Raw genomic sequence first — 18,559 nt, 5'->3', positions numbered from 1 at the left:
ACTGACATGTTGGTGTTTTTACTCAATATTTAGACATGATTAGGGACTAGCTAATTCAAACATGATAGGGGCTAGCTAATTCAAACATGATAGGGGCTAGCTAATTCAAACATGATAGGGGCTAGCTAATTCAAACATGATAGGGACTAGCTAATTCAAACATGATAGGGGCTAGCTAATTCAAACATGATAGGGGCTAGCTAATTCAAACATGATAGGGACTAGCTAATTCAAACATGATAGGGACTAGCTAATTCAAACATGATAGGGGCTAGCTAATTTAAACATGATAGGGGCTAGCTAATTCAAACATGATAGGGACTAGCTAATTCAAACATGATAGGGGCTAGCTAATTCAAACATGATAGGGGCTAGCTAATTCAAACATGATAGGGGCTAGCTAATTCAAACATGATAGGGGCTAGCTAATTCAAACATGATAGGGGCTAGCTAATTCAAACATGATAGGGACTACTGTGTATATTTATTATAATTGTCTGTTCTAATTGACATGGATTTATTTTTTCAGGAACGAACCAGGAATGCTCAGTTTATAATTATATCACTACGTAGTAATATGTTTGAACTAGCAGACAGACTTGTTGGTATTTATAAAACCCACAACTGTACCAAATCTGTCACCATTAATCCCAATAAACTATCCCTCGGCAGTCTCGATACCAATGCAAACATAGAACCGGCTGTCAAAGAAACAGAGAAAACAGAGAAAAATGATGAAGAAATTTTTACAGAAATAATCCAAGCTGTGTCATAAATACAAAAACTTTCAGTCATCTGAAGTTTAAGATGTGCCATAAATACAAAAACTTTCAGTCATCCGAAGTTTAAGATGTGTCATAAATACAAAAAAAACTTTCAGTCATCTTGTGTAAAAAAACAATGGGAGGGTGCTTGGTACAGAGAATGTATGTTTAAGTAGGGAGGGGGGGGGGTGTGGGGGGGTGTAATTCTGTGATTGTGTATTAAGACAAAGGTTACAGAGATGTAGAGATTGTTTTAAAATGTTCTATTGGTAGTTATAGATAATTATACAGTAGAAATTATTTTGGTGCAGGGGGGTGGGGTGGTTATCCATTATATTGATGTCAATAAAATTTATCAGGGATTTGATAATTGAACCTTCGGTACATTTCCGTTTTTTATTCAAATTTCTTTATATAATAACACGTGGCAGGTCTAGTTAATTGTTGTAAAACGTGGACAAGATTTATAGGCGGTAGACTGTTCTTTATAATAAGTGGACAAGATTTATAGGCGTTGGACCGTTGTTATAACATGTGGACAAGATTTATAGGCGGTAGACCGTTCTTCTAACACGTGGACAAGATTTATATGTGGTAGACCGTTCTTATAGTTTGAAATAAAAAAAGGTCAAACAGCTCTTTATAAGTGATGTAGGAGTTTTTGAGAAGAAAAATAATTTGTTAAGTTGGCCTTACCTGTCGGTGTAGAGATATCAACATATTTCTGTAACATTTTATAACTAAGGTATATTTTGTTACACCTTTGTTTAATTGGCCTTACCTGTAGGTGTAGAGATTATATTTCTGTAAGATTTTATAGATTATATTTCTGTAAGATTTTATAACTAATAATATTTGTCTAATTGAGATTAAAATTGATGGCAGAAATTATAGTCATAAAATATATAAAAATATCAAATTGATTGTTTGTATTTTACTGTAAATGTGAAACAAGAACTGAATTTAGCATCAAGTTAAAAATCAAAAGTTGAACTACATGTCACCTGTCATATACTTTCATGGGGGCTTGTCCAGTCATCTGTCATATACTTTCATGGGGGAGTGTCCAGTCATCTGTCAAATACTTTCATGGGGGCTTTTCCAGTCATCTGTCATATACTTTCATGGGGGCGTGTCCAGTCATCTGTCATATAGTTTCATGGGGGCGTGTCCAGTCATCTGTCATATACTTTCATGGGGGCGTGTCCAGTCATCTGTTATATACTTTCAAGGGGGCGTGTCCAGTAATCTGTCATATATGTCCACGGAGGCTTGTCCAATAATACTTCCACTGTCAACGGGCGCGTCCAGTATATCACATACTTTCAGGGGGCGTGTCTAGCAATCAGTCGCAACATTTCAGGTTGGGGGGGGGGGGGCGTGTCCAGTAATCTATCGGATCAGCTCACTATATCATATACTTTCAGGCGGAGTGTCGGATAAGCTCACGATATCATATACTTTCAGGGGGCGTGTCCAGTAATCTGTGGGAAAATTTTACTATATCGACTACTTTCAGGGGACGTGTCCAGGAATTTGAGCAGCCAGGGGTATCCATGATTAAGTTAACGTCACGTTTAGCATCAGGTCTCTGGGATTAGCCGCCAATGTTAAGAAATCCGAAACTCTGGGAATACATGTATATGATTACAGTGAAGGGAGGCCAAAATGGCAGCAATATTTTACATGATTTTACAATATAGGAGAGATAATGATCTACGTGAGCTAGGAAGATTCTGCGCCGCCCTTTTAAACATGCGCCTGACTTGGTGGTGTCAGTGGTCAGAATACTGTCCTTCCTGTTTTTATAAATACAAGATGTTGAATATGTTTAGTAATTTAGAAATTGTTCTTTCACAAGTATGTGTTATAGTTTATTGTTCTATTTACTAGACACATATAGACGGCCATCTTGTTTTATCACATGACCTGACACATATAGACGGCCATCTTGTTTTATCACATGACTTGACACATATAGACGGCCATCTTGTTTTATCACATGACTTGACAGATATAGACGGCCATATTATTTTACAGACAGACCTCTATGTTATTTGTGTATTATAAATTCTATTATCTTAAACGAGCTAAATCTCTATTCCTTGTCATCTAGAAATTGATACAAATGGACCACAACACATATAACAATGTAATTTGAATGTATATAAACTGATTTACATTCAATCGTTTCTGTTTTACTGTAAATTCTTATCAGCTATGGTTGGCGAAACACGCGTAGAGTACAAATTGTCTGGTTATTCCAGTCTACACCGGTAGTATTCCTCTGTGGGTGCCCGTTCATCGAGTCGCTTCATTACAAATGGCGCCTGAAAGCATTCTAGAACGTGATTCGTGTGCCAATTATAAAATGTTTTTTTTTGCAAGAAGCCCATGTTTTCACTGTAATGTATATTATATATTATATCCCCATTGTTTCATGTCATATCAACATCTCTCTGTTAAGCGATAGACTGTCGCCATATTTCAAGACTTAAGTCTAAATGAATGCCTCGTTGAGAGATCTCCATTAGCTAAAGATATAATAAAATATTGGTTCATGTGTAACACTATGCGTCGCTGGTTAGATGTGGAAAGACAGACTACCAAAAAGCTCCCAACATCCAACGTGTAACGTAGGCCTATACTCTCTTCACTGCTACATATTATATCCCTGTGATCGTCTAGTATTGTCTCTGGTTATTTTTGTAATTCTTTACTCCAGGACTCCACTTTAAATATTGTGTATATATCTTTATCGCAGCCGCTAAAACATTAACTCTGGAAAACTTTTTATGTTATAAATCCGTTTATATATCGAATACAACATCCACAATACAAAGGTTACATACAGGAAACTACACACACAGCTATGACATTAAATATAAGTTTTCTGTCCCGTAAATAAGCTATCCACTAGCTTGTGTTTTGCGGTGGTGTTTCCCAGCTTTAGCCGAGGAGGCTGTGCGAGCGTCCTTTTGAGAATACCAAATGATGCCTTCACCCTAGCCTCTTAGCCGAAGAGGTTGTGGGTAAGATGTTCCCCTGAACCCGCGGGAGGGTGGCGAGGTACATCTTTATCTGATTGGTCAAATGCTGAGACTCTACCCCGGATTTAAACCCATTGTTAGGGTGACCCACCATAAATAAATATCTCCAAATATCTCGACAATTACGCCACAATATTTATATATATACCAAGCCTCAAATCAGTTTCACACAATTATAGTCACTAAATAAACGATCATGTTGTACTTAATAAGCTATGACCATTAATCATGTAGAAATAATAGACTGAAAACTGGTTCCAAGTGTCGTCCATAACATCCAGTCACTTTTGAGTAAAAGATAGGTTACGTGCCCTTGTTTTGAAATTAGTCTCGCTTAACCAGTCTATCGATCATTCTACGTCTGATTGACAGGTCGGGATAATCAAGACTACTTTTTTACGAAACATAACAGAAAGCTAGAACAAGAAATTGAATATAGAAATAAGCACTTTAGACAACTCAACAATTGTTTTAAGAAACTTGTAAAAGTAAAATGAAACTACTGCTAGTATCACGTTCCTGTCTAACCCGAGTGTTTCAGAGATATTATTTGTACTAAACCAAAAGATGCCGCTCTTAACGGTACAGTTAATGATAAAGCAATTTAAAAAATAAAACAAACGTAATTTCTAAAGCTGCTGTAATAACCAAGAAGCTAAATTTTACTGCTATTCAAAATCGTCAACAATAGATTTTTTACGGCTGTAATAGTTGATATATTTGTAGAGAATTGCACGTGCATGGCTATTTATCGACTCAAAGAGAGTGCGGGGTAGTCAGAAATCAGTTCGAGACACGCAACTGAAGCGTGCACATTTAGCCGTGTCGAGACCAACTTTCTGTAGAGTGCACGGGTCATCCTACCATTGTACTAATATGGGCAGAAGGAGGTTTGTTGATTATCTATTGACTTCCGGTATAGATAATGGACGGCATTCAGAGATTTATTCTCGTAGTATGATGTAGATGGATCTCTGTGTGCAGAATACCATATTTGGTGGTGTTTGTTATTGACTTTTCTCTGTAAATCTAGGGGCTGAGTGGGAGACGTTTTATGGGAAATAATGTATTTGTAATCTTTTATTTATAATCTAGCGAGTGGGAAACACAATACCTGTAAATGTTTTAGGTTTATTCAATAACACGACGCTTCGAATATATTGAATTAATAGGATCACATTGTAATTCAATTTCATTGATGCAAAGCATTCAATTTTTTATGTAGCTGAGCAGAGTTGGGTTATGACCCTCACCCCCAGGATCCGTCCCTGGATAGATATCAAGTAAGTCCAATAATAGTTTCTGAACATTCAGTAGCCCGGTTGTTTCAACATGTTACTGCTCCGGGCCCTTATTCACGAAAACTTAAACTAAGATACAATCGAAATTTTAAGAAATACTGCAATTCGATTGGCTGACCAGTAAAATCAATTTGCATATATCCAATTTGCATATTGGTCAGCCAATCGAATTGCAGTATTTCTTAAAATTTCGATTGTATCTTAGTTTAAGTTTTCGTGAATAAGGGCCCCGAGTCACACAATCCTTACTAGTACCGGAAGAGCACGGGTTGGACTGATTTAATGTATGAAGGACCAGTAAGTGTGGATACCAATGTACGAGCAAAGGAGGCGGGCAGATTTCATTCGAAATCTGCATGACTTTCCACAAGAGGTGTCTGAAAATTTACCAGCAGTCAAAATTTTGGTGCGCCAGACAAATTAAGCAGGTCTAGGCAAATCAGACAAATAACGAGGATCACGTGGTGTCGGTTATTGTTATCTGTTGCTGTGCAATTGCCTATGTATTTATACGGGGGTTTGATGACTTAATGGTTAGCGTACGTGTGTTGTATCATAAGGTCTATCATTGAGTCAACAGGCGTGGTTTCGATTCGCCGGGTGTACGTGACAAGTAGTAGGCTAGCCTGTCCAACCCCGTGGGTCTTCTCATGGTCCTCCCATGATTATCCTTCACTCATTGTTCCTACATTGTACCCATATACAATAGATTAACACGGGTGTGTGCATGTTTTCTGTTTGTTACCGATATACTATGTAACTGAGAACGTGTATCCGTTTGCTAAGTAATTGGTAGTATTAGGTTGGGGATCATTCACGTTCTCACAGTGTATTCTGGGGGATCTAAAAATTGTAAGGACTAGTAAGATATTTATAACGCTTTTCAGAGAGTATAGCTTCATGAGTATATCCTGGAGACAGCCTGGTTGATGGGGAGTTAAAATGGATTGGTTCATCAGGATGATGCAGGAAAAAGCGAAAGCCAATTGCAGAAAAATCAAACGCATACCTATCTTTTCTAGTGCCTAGATGTACACGCATAACGCTTTTTGCGTGGAACTTAAGCGGTGTGTAGTCATATGTCTTATTCAAATATCTCCCGTTAAAAGTTAAACATTTTTCTAAGGGTCTCCTGTAGGTTACTGACAATTCGGATTTCACATTGTACACTTTTGGAGTAGCTATTACTGAAAACATTATCATATCATAGATATCAAATCCCAACTTGTTTAATTCTGTTTCGTTCGGTCTCAAATCTAGCCATTTGGAATCAGATGGATTAATAAATGTACGTATTGTTCCACATAGTCCACCACCCGAGGATCCGCTTTATTAATGTTATTGAAGTTGGATTCATTAAATTTATTTTTGTCAAACGGATCTAAGTTTCAGAGAGTGACAGTCAGGAATTCCCGTTCAGGATGATACGTCACACTTGTCCTGGTCAAAAAATTAAATTCCAGATATTTCATAAAGAAAGTACAAGTCGTGTAGATCAGGGTTCTAGCCATTATACTAACACATAAAAACCACAGTGTTCTTTTCACAGGCCCATGCTGCTAACTAAATGTATTCTTACAGCTATGTAAGTTTACAATAATACAATATAACATAAGTATGTGTTATAGTTTAATAATACGAACCGTTGGGATATTTTAAAATGGCATTATACCAGGCTATATCGGTTCCGTTCCGTCTTCAATAGCTCAGTCGGATCAGAACAATAGGTCATGAAACCCCATTTCATTAATATAGGTTACATCATTGTACCATAATAATTCATTAATAAATGGCAGCTATATTTTCTAATAGTAATGGCGAATTGTTTACATTTTGACATTTACCATCGATCCTCTTAGGAAGTTGTGTTGGTTTTGTGGCGTCTATTCATATCTAGTTAAATGTAATTAGTTGACCAGCTAGGGAAATATCAACCTATAATGGAGGGAATTTAGTTTGTCAACTTTTTATCAGAATCGGCTTGATTGATTTCAACCATACTTAGTGCGTTTGTTGATTATCTATTGACTTCCGGTATAGAAAGTAGTGGTACCAGTCAATAACCCCCTCCCCCCGATAATTATTACGTAATATTTTTTAATGGACGGCATTCAGAGCAGAGATCTATTCTCCAAGTATGATGTAGGTGGATCTCTGTGTGCAGAATGCGAAGAGTCTTCCCACAAGATCAAGACTTGGATGAACTCAAACATGCTCAAGCTAAATGAAAACATGACTGAAGCCATAACATTTGGAACAACAACAAAAGTATCTAATTACAATACCAGCCCCATTAAAATTGTCTCCAGCATCTGCATTTCATCCTCAGTGAAAAATCTGGGAGTGATTCTTGATCCAGCTTTGTCTATGAATAAACAGGTTGACGATGTTCGTTCAAAATGTGTGTTCCATCTCCGAAATATTGGTTCCATCCGAAATCTAATTACCCCTTCTGCCATGGCAACACTAGTCCGTTCTCTTGTATTTTCCCGTTGGACTACTGCAATAGTCGATATATAAACTGCAGCGCAGCGCGGATCGTAACACGAACTTCTTTGAGAGACCGTATTACCCTGTACTTAGGTAACTTCACTGGCTTCCAGTGCAAGCGAGAATCGACTTTAAATTGATGTCTCTCACATATCAATGCGTATACTGTGAAATGTTATCTTATCTGAGAGAACTTATGGTACCTTACATGCCATCAAAAAAACTCAGATCTAGTACTAAGAACAACCTTGTTGTCCCAAAATATAAACTAAGCTCCTTTGGAGCTCGATCATTTAGTGTTGTTGCTGCCAATTTGTGGGAATCGCTACCTGAAAATCTTCGATCCAGTCCATCATTAGACTCCTTTAAATCCAGATTGAAAACATATTTATTTGAGAAATATTTGCATGAGTGATTGTGTGTTTTTGAAGCGCTATGGGCACGACTATATGGGGAATTAGCGCGATATAAATGGATTTATTATTATTATTATTTATGGACGTCAGAAGCTTTTAGGGTCATCAACCAAATCTCCGACAGCCGAGCTATATAAAACGCGTACTAACCCGTGGAAACGCTTAACCAAAAAATTAATGTTGTACACGAAAGTTGAGTTAAATTATCTCTGATGGGGGTAAAGGGGACGTTCTTAAGGGGCGAACAATGGATCGGGCATCTATAAGCAGAGTTTTTAAATGTAATCTGAGGTAAGTTTACATTGCCAGGAAGGATGGTATATGTAGGCTGAAGTTGACTTAAATCGTCAGTTTTGGCCATTTCATCCTAGTCCCGTTCCCTCTTTCTTATCCGAGATAGAAGGGGATTTCGGGTTCTAAAGTTAGTGTTATGTTCTAGTGAACCAATAGCGAAACTTTTAATAAAACAATTAATGCTGAACGCGGAATTCGAATTAACTCATCTCTAAGGGTGGGGGGGGGATAAAGGGGGTGTTCTTAAGGGAGGAAGGAAGGATTGTGGGTCTTCTTAAGCAGTGTTTTTGATGACATCTGAGGTTGGTCGACGTATGCACGAAAGTTGATCGCTGTACGCAAAAGTCGAATTAAATCGTCATTTTGGTCATTTCACCCATGGGTCCCCAGTTGGCGTTCTTATCCGGGATAGAAGGGGATTTCGCGTTCTTAAGTTAGTGTTATGTTCTAGCGGACCAATAGTGAAACTTTTAACGAAAAAATTAATGTTGTACGCGGAAGTCGAATTAACTCCTCTCTCAGCGGGGTAAAGGGGGTGTTCTTAAGCAGTGTTTTTGGGGACATCTGATTTTGGTCGACGTATGCACGAAAGTTGATCTTTGTACGCAAAATTCGAATAAAATAGTCATTTTGTTCATTTCACCCATGCCCTCCCCCCTTTTTTGTCGCTCTTATCCGGAATGGAAGGGGATGTCGCGTTCTTAAGTTAGTGATATGTTCTAGCGGACCAATAGTGAAACTTTTAATGAAAAAATTAATGTTGTACGCGGAAGTCGAATTAACCCCTCTCTCGGGGGGGGGGGGGTAAAGGGGGTGTTCTTAAGGGAGGAAGGAAGGGTCGGGGTCTTCTTAAGCAGTGTTTTTTGGCGACATCTGAAGTTGGTCGACTTATGCACAAAAGTTGATTGTTGTACGAAAAAATCGAATTAAACTCAAAAATTTGACGTTTTGTCGGGTTCAGAGTATCGGACACCACTGTCCACTTATCTAGCATAGTAGAAATTTTGTACGCGATTTTCGAAACAACCTGAACCTAGCTCCCTAACAATATGGGGAGGGGGTCATAGTTCATCCTTCAAACTGTTGACGTTTACACCGTACACATCACGTGCATAGGGAGGGGTCATAGTTCATCCTTCAAACTGTTGAGGTTTACACCCTACACACCACGTGCATGGGGAGGGGTCATAGTTCATAGTTCAAACTGTTGAGGTTTACACCTTACACACCACGTGCATTGGGAGGTGGTCATAGTTCATCCTTCAAACTGTTGAGGTTTACACCCTACACATCACGTGCATGGGGAGGGGTCATAGTTCATAGTTCAAACTGTTGAGGTTTACACCTTACACACCACGTGCATGGGGAGGAGGTCATAGTTCATCCTTCAAACTGTTGAGGTTTACACCCTACACATCACGTGCATGGGGAGGGGCCATAGTTCATCCTTCAAACTGTTGAGGTTTACACCCTACACATCACGTGCATGGGGAGGTGGTCATAGTTCATCCTTCAAACTGTTGAGGTTTACACCCTACACATCACGTGCATGTGGAGGGGTCATAGTTCATCCTTCAAACTGTTGAGGTTTACACCCTACACATCACGTGTATGGGGAGGAGGTCATAGTTCATAGTTCAAACCGTTGAGGTTTACACCCTACACATCACGTGCATGGGGAGGTGGTCATAGTTCAAACTGTTGAGGTTTACACCCTACACATCACGTGCATGGGGAGGAGGTCATAGTTCATAGTTCAAACCGTTGAGGTTTACACCCTACACATCACGTGCATGGGGATGAGATCATAGTTCATAGTCCATACCGTTGAGGTTTACACCCTACACATCACCTGCATGGGGAGGAGGTCATAGTTCATAGTTCAAACCGTTGAGGTTTACACCCTACACTTCACATGCATGGGGAGGAGGTCATAGTTTAAAGCAGTGATTCTCAACCAGTGTGCCGCGGTACACAGGTGTGCCGTGAGATTTTCCTAAGTGTGCTGCAAAATTTTGTACGGCGCACTAAGAAAACGTGAAAAACCACGTGATCCCAATTGAGCATTCACTGGTGTCTACTGGTAAGTTCATCGCTGTGTTTTTCTTTATTTAGTTCTAAGTCATTCTATGTGTCTTTGACTAGTCTGCGTCGGTTGTAAAATTCAACTATTTTTCATATATATTAAGCCAGGCGCGCTAGCCAACCTGATAACCCTGTTATCCCTCCGCCTCAACATCATGAATATTTACAAAAACCTGGCAGAAAAGTTTAATTCAAACCCTCTTCGTCCATTCTAGACCAAAAAATCAACAAAAATGGGCATGCAAAAGGCGAGAAAAGAGAGAGAGAGAATTGCTAAAAATAGACAAACTACGTGGGTACCGAGATGGTGAAATTTAATGGTGGTCTGAATCCAATTCTATTGATCAAGGGGCATAACTCTTGAGGCAATAATTCTATTGTAGGCGAACAACATATTATCAATTGTTAAGTGGTTTTTTAAAGATAGGTTGCCAGGCAACGAAACATACGCCCACAGCAATTAAATCGTTCGGGCAGTCAACAAGAGTTGTCGCATATTTTTAACATTCCACGAAAGTTCATCTGGATTTGTCAGTGTGGTTTCCCCTTTGTTAATGATGGAGGACGAAGTATCCAATTCGTTAGGGTGGTACAAAATACCATGGCTAGAACCCCACCTGTCTGGTAGTGATACAAAATACCTAGGCTAGAGCCCCACCTGTCTGGTAGTGATACAAAATACCAAGGCTAGAACCCCACCTGTCTGGAAGTGATACAAAATACCATGGCTAGAACCCCACCTGTCTGGTAGTGATACAAAATACCTAGGCTAGAACCCCACCTGCCTGGTGGTGATACAAAATACCATGGCTAGAATCCCACCTGTCTGGTAGTGATACAAAATACCTAGGCTAGAACCCCACCTGTCTGGTAGTGATACAAAATACCAAGGCTAGAACCCCACCTGTCTGGTAGTGATACAAAATACCATGGCTAGAATCCCTACTGTCTGGACAAAATTAATTACACATTTCTGCCCCACTGTTGATATAAAAAACAAAGTTTCGTTTTTTACATATTTTTTATTTCTCGTACAATATATTTTCTTTTCTTATTTTACATCAAATGATTTTATATTTTTATATTTACACAATTTTATCACGTTTATCTGAACAACTGAAGGTTTTACAACAAAAACACGTATTTATTATACATCAGTCAAGCCTAGGTGAGGAACTCATATAAATTCTAGTTACAGTGGAACCCTTGTTACAGTGGAACTAGATACATGTATACAGTAACTACAAACCAGGGCCCTGTTTCTTGAAATTTTAACTAAAGATAAAATCCAAATTTTAGTAGATACTTCAATTTTGATTGGCTAAACACTAAAATCAATCTAATATTATCCTATAAAATTACTAAAATTTGGATTTTATCTTAGTTAAAATTTCGTGAAACAGGCCCCGGGTTTTTTGACACGCCTGTACTGGTAGGCATGAGCATGATCTGTAGCTACCCGATTTAATCATTTTGATATTTTTATATTTGGCCCCAGTTAACTATGTTAGATCCATGTCCATTTGATAGACATAACCTTCTGTAGGAATCCAAGTTATGATTTTTGTATTGTTTATTGTCAAGTTGAGTGCAACTTCCTGTTTAAAACACGTGTTGACATTTTGATAAAGTTAGTCTTTAATTGCCTATATTATGGCAAGAGAGCGGTTTACGTGTGTGCTACATATGGTTAGACGGCGTGTGTAATTAATCAGAGGGCAGCGTGTTTTCAACTATACCATGCCGTTTTGTAACCTTTTTTAATTTGCGAACTTTGACCTTTGCCCTTGTTATGGGAATTTGTTTGCATTATAATATTAACAAACTTTCTGATATTTTCAACTGATTATTCTTATATATCTAGTGTGACGGGATTCACCTAATCATTATCATTATCAGTATCAATACCATCATAAGAAAAACTACGACCATAAGGGAATTTCTCAGGTTTTATGAAATATTGTCTTCTTAGTGTGACGAGATTCACATAATCATTATCAGTATCATTATCATAAAAACTACGGCCATTAGGGAATGTGTCAGATTTTATGCAATCTTGGTCCAATCAACATATTCATCCTCTTCATTATCATAAATAATACAGCCATTAGGGAATCTAGCAGTTTTTATGAAATCTTGTCTTAGTTCATGATCCGTATTGAGAGTAGAATACTGGTAGTTATATTGACTAATCATCATCTCTATCTTTACCTATTAGGCGGGTCAAACTAACATTTGACGTAGAACAAATTGCAACAAAAGGTTTTTTGATTTCTATTGACTCATTATGATGTCCTAAGTAAGGAAAAGAAAGTTTACCAAAATCGGAGTCCAAATAAGGCCAGGGGGCGTGGCCAAATCCAAGATGGCGGTTGTCGATCAAAAATTGCAAATATCTCTAAAGCTATTGGATTTAGACACCATAAATGTATTGCGGACACATAGGAAGTCGGTATCAGCTAGTCCAAAAATTGCGACGTTATGTCTCTATGACGTCAGGACGTTGCTGTGACGTCACAACGGCATACCAGACGTCGCATTTCTTCCAAAATTAGTTCATTTATGCATCTTAACAGCAGAAACGAATGCTGATGCAGAGAAGAGTGTTTCCCCATTATGTTGGGTTGATAAAGAAGAACACTATGTTACAAGTACAGAGAAGGGGGCTAAAAGAACTACTGCTGGATTGCCGATATGTGATACTATTAGAGTAGCTGCAGGAACACGGATTCATTTCAATTGTTGCAGAAATGAAATAAAATGAGTTAATACATCCTATTGCTCTGCTCCGATTTGGCCTCCTTAGTGTGCTATGAGGGAAAATTTGCCAGCCTTCACGTATATCGAATTTCATCCGCCAAGAGGTCTTTTACTGAAGAATAAGTGCATCAAAGGGTGAATGGGTGGGGCTGATCAATTTTGACATTTGGCCCAAAAATCATCAGAAAGATTTATATTTTGACACCGGTTTCGTAGATGTACCCGATATGTGTTACAAAACCAACTTTCGCGGTAATGTGAACAGCACCCCCAGGCGTTGTCCTCAAAAGCATTACTTTATATGTGGACAGATAGGAACTCGATACCAGAGAGTCCATAAAGGTGCAAATCGGCCTGCCCTGTCCATGCAAAATTCAATGCACTTCCACAGTACAAGCACCAAGTGGGTGTCAAACATTGAATCGCTGAGCTCCTTAATGTTGCTCCTTCATGGCCTGCTACAGCGAGATCCAGGCCCTGGGACAAGCAACTCGGCGAAAGGCTTTGAAAGACACATAGTCAGCTTCACTTGGCGTATATCCGGGGTAACTGGAGGTCACTTTGCTAAAGCAAACGAGAACGGGTCGGGGCTCCAGGGCACTAAGGCTGGGGCAGGTGATTTATAGTTTTAAATTTACCAATTTTTCCAAAAAAGTAGAACTGACAGAATCCGATTCTAATCTTCCCCATGGAACTAGATACCTACATTCAGAAAAGTTACCGGTTTTCTTCTGCTTTACGATCAAGTAACATTGTGGGTTTTTTTATTACTTTATACCAACAAATGTATTTTTTTTAAACATTACCATTACGCGGCATACCTCCGGTACCCTGGACAAATGTCGCAGTCCCCCCCCCCCTCTTACGGCCCCTGCTTTATTTCCATTGCAAAGCTTAACTTGGTCTTTGACTACCGGACTAGTACCATTATGTCACCGTCAGACCGGGTGGCGTCCTTACTGCGCTGCTGCGACCGTACAACGACCAGAAAATGTACAAGGTCGCCACGAAACGTAAACATAACGTGAGAAATGTCCCCAAAAATTACAGACTTGAAAAAAGTCGTGTGCTTATACCCCTTTACTGCGCTGCTACGGCGACGGAAAATGAACCCAGAGTACGTCAAGATCGCCATAAGCGTGATAAAAGCGTGGAAAAACGCCAGATATTGCGCTGTGGTCTCGATGGTCGCAAATGATCGCCGAGTCACGGCGTTTGTTTTGAGTATGTTCAAAACAAACGCCAAGGTTCTGTGATCTGCCCTGGAAAGATGTGAAAACGCGATTTTTTTTTTCGAGTTTGTAATATTTTGGGACATTTTCGCACGTTGTGTTCACGTTTGCCGGCGACCTTGGGCATTTTCTGGTCGCTGTACGGTCGCCGCAGCGCAGTAAGGACGCCATCCCGGTCGGACGGGGGCATAACAACTTTCCAGATTAGATCTTAGAGCCTTGGTGTTTGTTTTTAATATGCTTAAAACAAACGCCGTGACTCGGCGATCATTCATGACCATGGAGACCACAACAAGATATTCGGCGTTTCCACCACGCTTTTACCGCGCTTATGTCGATCTTGACGCGCTCTGCGACCAATTTCCATCGCCGTAGCGTCGCAGTAAGGACGCCACCCCTGCAGTCTGACGGGGTTATTAGCCTGGCTCATCAGGAAAAATACATCCCAACAGACTTTCAGCTAGAGCCCGTGGCAAAACGTAAAATGTCGGGTAGACCAGTTTTCATCTTTTTGAACTCTGTGGTATTGACTTCCTGTCTGTCCACATATACGGGGCCCCAAAACGTAATTCTTTAAGTGATGCTTTAAGGAACACTGCCAGAGGGCGCTGGTCGCATTGCAGCCCCAATTTTTTTTTTGTAACACATCTCGAATACGCTTGTGTCAAAATATAAATCCTTATGGTGATTTGGGGGATTAACCAAATGTCAAAACTGGTCAGCCCCGCCCATTCAACCTTTAATGCACTTCTCCAGTAAAAGGCAGCTTTGCAGTTGGAATTCGATATAAGAATGTCTTTGCGCCACTGCACGGCAAAACTCCCCTCATAGCACACAGTAGGACGTATATGTATCACCCCATTTCATTTCATTTCTTTTTATTGATGTAGGCTATTTTTGTCGACAATTGAAATGAATCCGTGTTCCTACGGCTACTGTAATAGTATCACCTTTCGACAATGCAGAAATATTCATATACTTTTAGCTTCCTTCTACGTTATTGTAACACATTGTTCTTGTTTATCAACCCATAATGGGCATACCCATATTCATCCTCTTCATTATCATAAATAATACAGCCATTAGGGAATCTCGCAGTTTGTATGCAATCTTGTCTTAGTTCATGATCCGTTTTGAGAGTAAAATACTGGTAGTTATATTGACTATAATCATCATCTCTATCTTTATCTATATCATAACCATCATAATCATCATCATCATCATCATTACAACCATCATCAATATTATCTATGTTGTAATCTTTAGGATGAAGAACATCTTTCAATAGAAGAAAGTCGTTTAATTCGCGAGGCAATTCCAGATCCTTAACCTTCTCCTTTATTCCCAATCCAAGATTCTGTCTGATGAATCTTCTGCACAGGGACTTGAGAGATATATTACTACAGAAACTAACGAATTCTGCTCTGTCTCGTGAGTGGATAATGTCTGTTCGTTCATATCTTTTGTCTTCCTCGTCAAAATTTAACGAAGTCATAATTTCCTCCCCTTCGGCGCCACTAAGATACAACAGTTTTCTCAGCCTATCTCTTTCTTGAAGGTTTAACTCAGTAAGATCAATTTGGTTATAGCTACTTTCAAGTGATGATGGTACGAGAATCTGAAGACAGCAGTTTTCAGCAACTAAATATCTCATAAAACAAACAACATGGTATGGTTCCCAGAAAAAGGGAAAACACATGGTTGTTTGAATAATTGTGTTACCATCGATACAGGGTAAATTGAGAAGACCAGTGCTACCATTAGATAGAAGTAATTTAAAACAAGTCAAATCAAACACACTCTGATAAATATTAAGATATTGTAGAGCAGATCTTCCTGAATAGTCTAACATGGTAACTATGGCACCAGCTTGAAGTAGTTTCCTTGTAAGAACTCTGTCGTTTTTCATTGCAGCCATCATTAAACTAGTTCTACCTCCATTATCGGGAATATTTACATCAATTCCATCAACACCAAGCAAAATATCAATACAAGCCATGTATATTGGATATATCTGTCTACAATAATTCTTAACAACATCATTTACCTGTCTCTTGTTCAAGCCATCTTTAAACATAGTAAATCCAATGATACAAAGGTGTAGAGCTGTATGACCCTGGTTATTTTGTGTATTGATCTCTAGTCTGGGATGATGTGTCAACAATTCTAAATATTTACTGTTTAATAAAAAGGATGTTATCATAGTAGGTGTGTTGGTATTAAAACAGGGATGGTTGATGTCTAGTTCGTTATTTAACAGCCATTTAAACTTGCTTACAGAATAATCATAGTTTAAACGAGCTAAAAGATGAAGCATATTTTCTCCTTCAATTGTAAAACCATTAACAATCAACTTACGCCCGATGTAACTGAACACCCACAACCTCTTACATTTTAAAATATCATGGAATAACTTAACTCCGTTGTCACGTGACATCAGATCTGAACCTGAATCTACTAAAAGTTTAAAGACGGCTGTAGAATTGAACATGTGATATTTGACACAATACCTAATTGCTGTTTTACCCTTATTATCAGTTAAACTTAGATCAGAATGTGGAATTAACAGTTTTAATATACTGATATCAGCTTGGTATTTTATATAGCTCATTAAAGCCGTTCGTCCCAGTTTATTTTGATGGTTCACATTACAACCAGCTTTTAATAAAATGTTAACCAATTTAAAATACAGTGGACCACGACTGTCCTGTCCTGTCTTTAGTTTCGATTGTAATTCGATCCGTTCAAGCCGTTTATCCGCGTAGATTCGAACGACATAGAACAACGGGGTTTTACCATCATTGTCAGGTTGATTTATGTCTACTCCTGTTTTTATTAAAGTATTAACGACCTGTATACACTTCTCTTCAAATTTAACATGGGAATCCGAAAAAACTAAAACATGGTGAAGAATGTTGCGTTTTAAACAATCAACATAATGTACATCTACTCCGTGTTTTAAAAGATATATCATAACCTCATACAACCCTTTACTAGCAGCTATCAATATAGGTGTATCTCTATCATCATTCCCCTGGTTGACATCTACACCAGCATCAACTGATTTAACCACACATTGTAATAACAAATCACGCCTAGCTGGTTTGTAATATCTATAGTTAGATACAAGTATGTTTAACAGGTTATTCTTATAGCGATCAACATAATGTACATCTACTCCGTGTTTTAACATATATATCACAACTTCATACAACCCTCGTCTAGCAGCTATAAATATAGGTGTCAGTTTATCACCATACTCCTGGTTGACATCTACACCAAGATCAACTAATCTAACTACACATTGTAATAACAAATCACGTCTATCTGGTTCGTCATCACTATCAAAGTTAGATAAAAGTATGTTTAACAGGTTGTTATGACGATCATCAACATAATGTACATCTACTCCGTGTTTTAACAGATACATTACAACTTCATACAACCCTCGTCTAGCAGCTATAAATATAGGTATCAGTTTATCATCATTCTCCTGGTTGACATCTACACCAGCATCAACTAATCTAACTACACATTGTAATAACAAATCACGTCTATCTGGTTTGTCATATCTGTTATAGCTAGCTAAAAGTTGATGTATCAGGTTGTTCTTATATCTATCAACATGATATATATCTACTCCGTGTTCTAACAGATACATTACAACTTCATACAACCCTCGTCCAGCAGCTATAAATATAGGTGTCTGTTTACAATCATTCTCCTGGTTGACATCTACACCAGCATCAACTAATCTAACTACACATTGTAATAACAAATCACGTCTATCTGGTTCGTCATCACTATCAAAGTTAGATAAAAGTATGTTTAACAGGTTGTTATGACGATCATCAACATAATGTACATCTACTCCGTGTTTTAACATATATATCACAACTTCATACAACCCTCGTCTAGCAGCTATAAATATAGGTGTCAGTTTATCACCATACTCCTGGTTGACATCTACACCAAGATCAACTAATCTAACTACACATTGTAATAACAAATCACGTCTATCTGGTTCGTCATCACTATCAAAGTTAGATAAAAGTATGTTTAACAGGTTGTTATGGCGATCATCAACATAATGTACATCTACTCCGTGTTTTAACAGATACATTACAACTTCATACAACCCTCGTCTAGCAGCTATCAATATATGTG

The 18,559-nt window shown here is 38.5% G+C and overlaps 1 protein-coding gene across 1 annotated transcript; it reads right to left on the bottom strand.

Annotated features, from left to right (window-relative positions):
- Positions 1 to 11,423: 11,423 nt before the first annotated feature.
- Positions 11,424 to 18,546, bottom strand: LOC126808521 (serine/threonine-protein phosphatase 6 regulatory ankyrin repeat subunit A-like). Its single transcript, XM_056102402.1, has one exon. It carries the CDS (start codon positions 18,513 to 18,515, stop codon positions 15,390 to 15,392), a length of 3,126 nt encoding a protein of 1,041 aa, XP_055958377.1. The 5' UTR covers positions 18,516 to 18,546; the 3' UTR covers positions 11,424 to 15,389.
- Positions 18,547 to 18,559: the final 13 nt, after the last annotated feature.

This window comes from Patella vulgata, chromosome 1 (genome assembly GCF_932274485.2).
Source record: "Patella vulgata chromosome 1, xgPatVulg1.2, whole genome shotgun sequence".
Classification (NCBI taxonomy): Eukaryota; Metazoa; Mollusca; class Gastropoda; family Patellidae; genus Patella; species Patella vulgata.
Note: the sequence above shows the minus strand (reverse complement) of the source record. Positions and strands in the feature narration are given on the sequence as shown.

Bases quoted from the DNA above. Each gene is read 5' to 3' on its own strand.
- LOC126808521 (XM_056102402.1), bottom strand. From the start codon at position 18,515: ATGTATCTGTTAAAACACGGAGTAGATGTACATTATGTTGATGATCGC.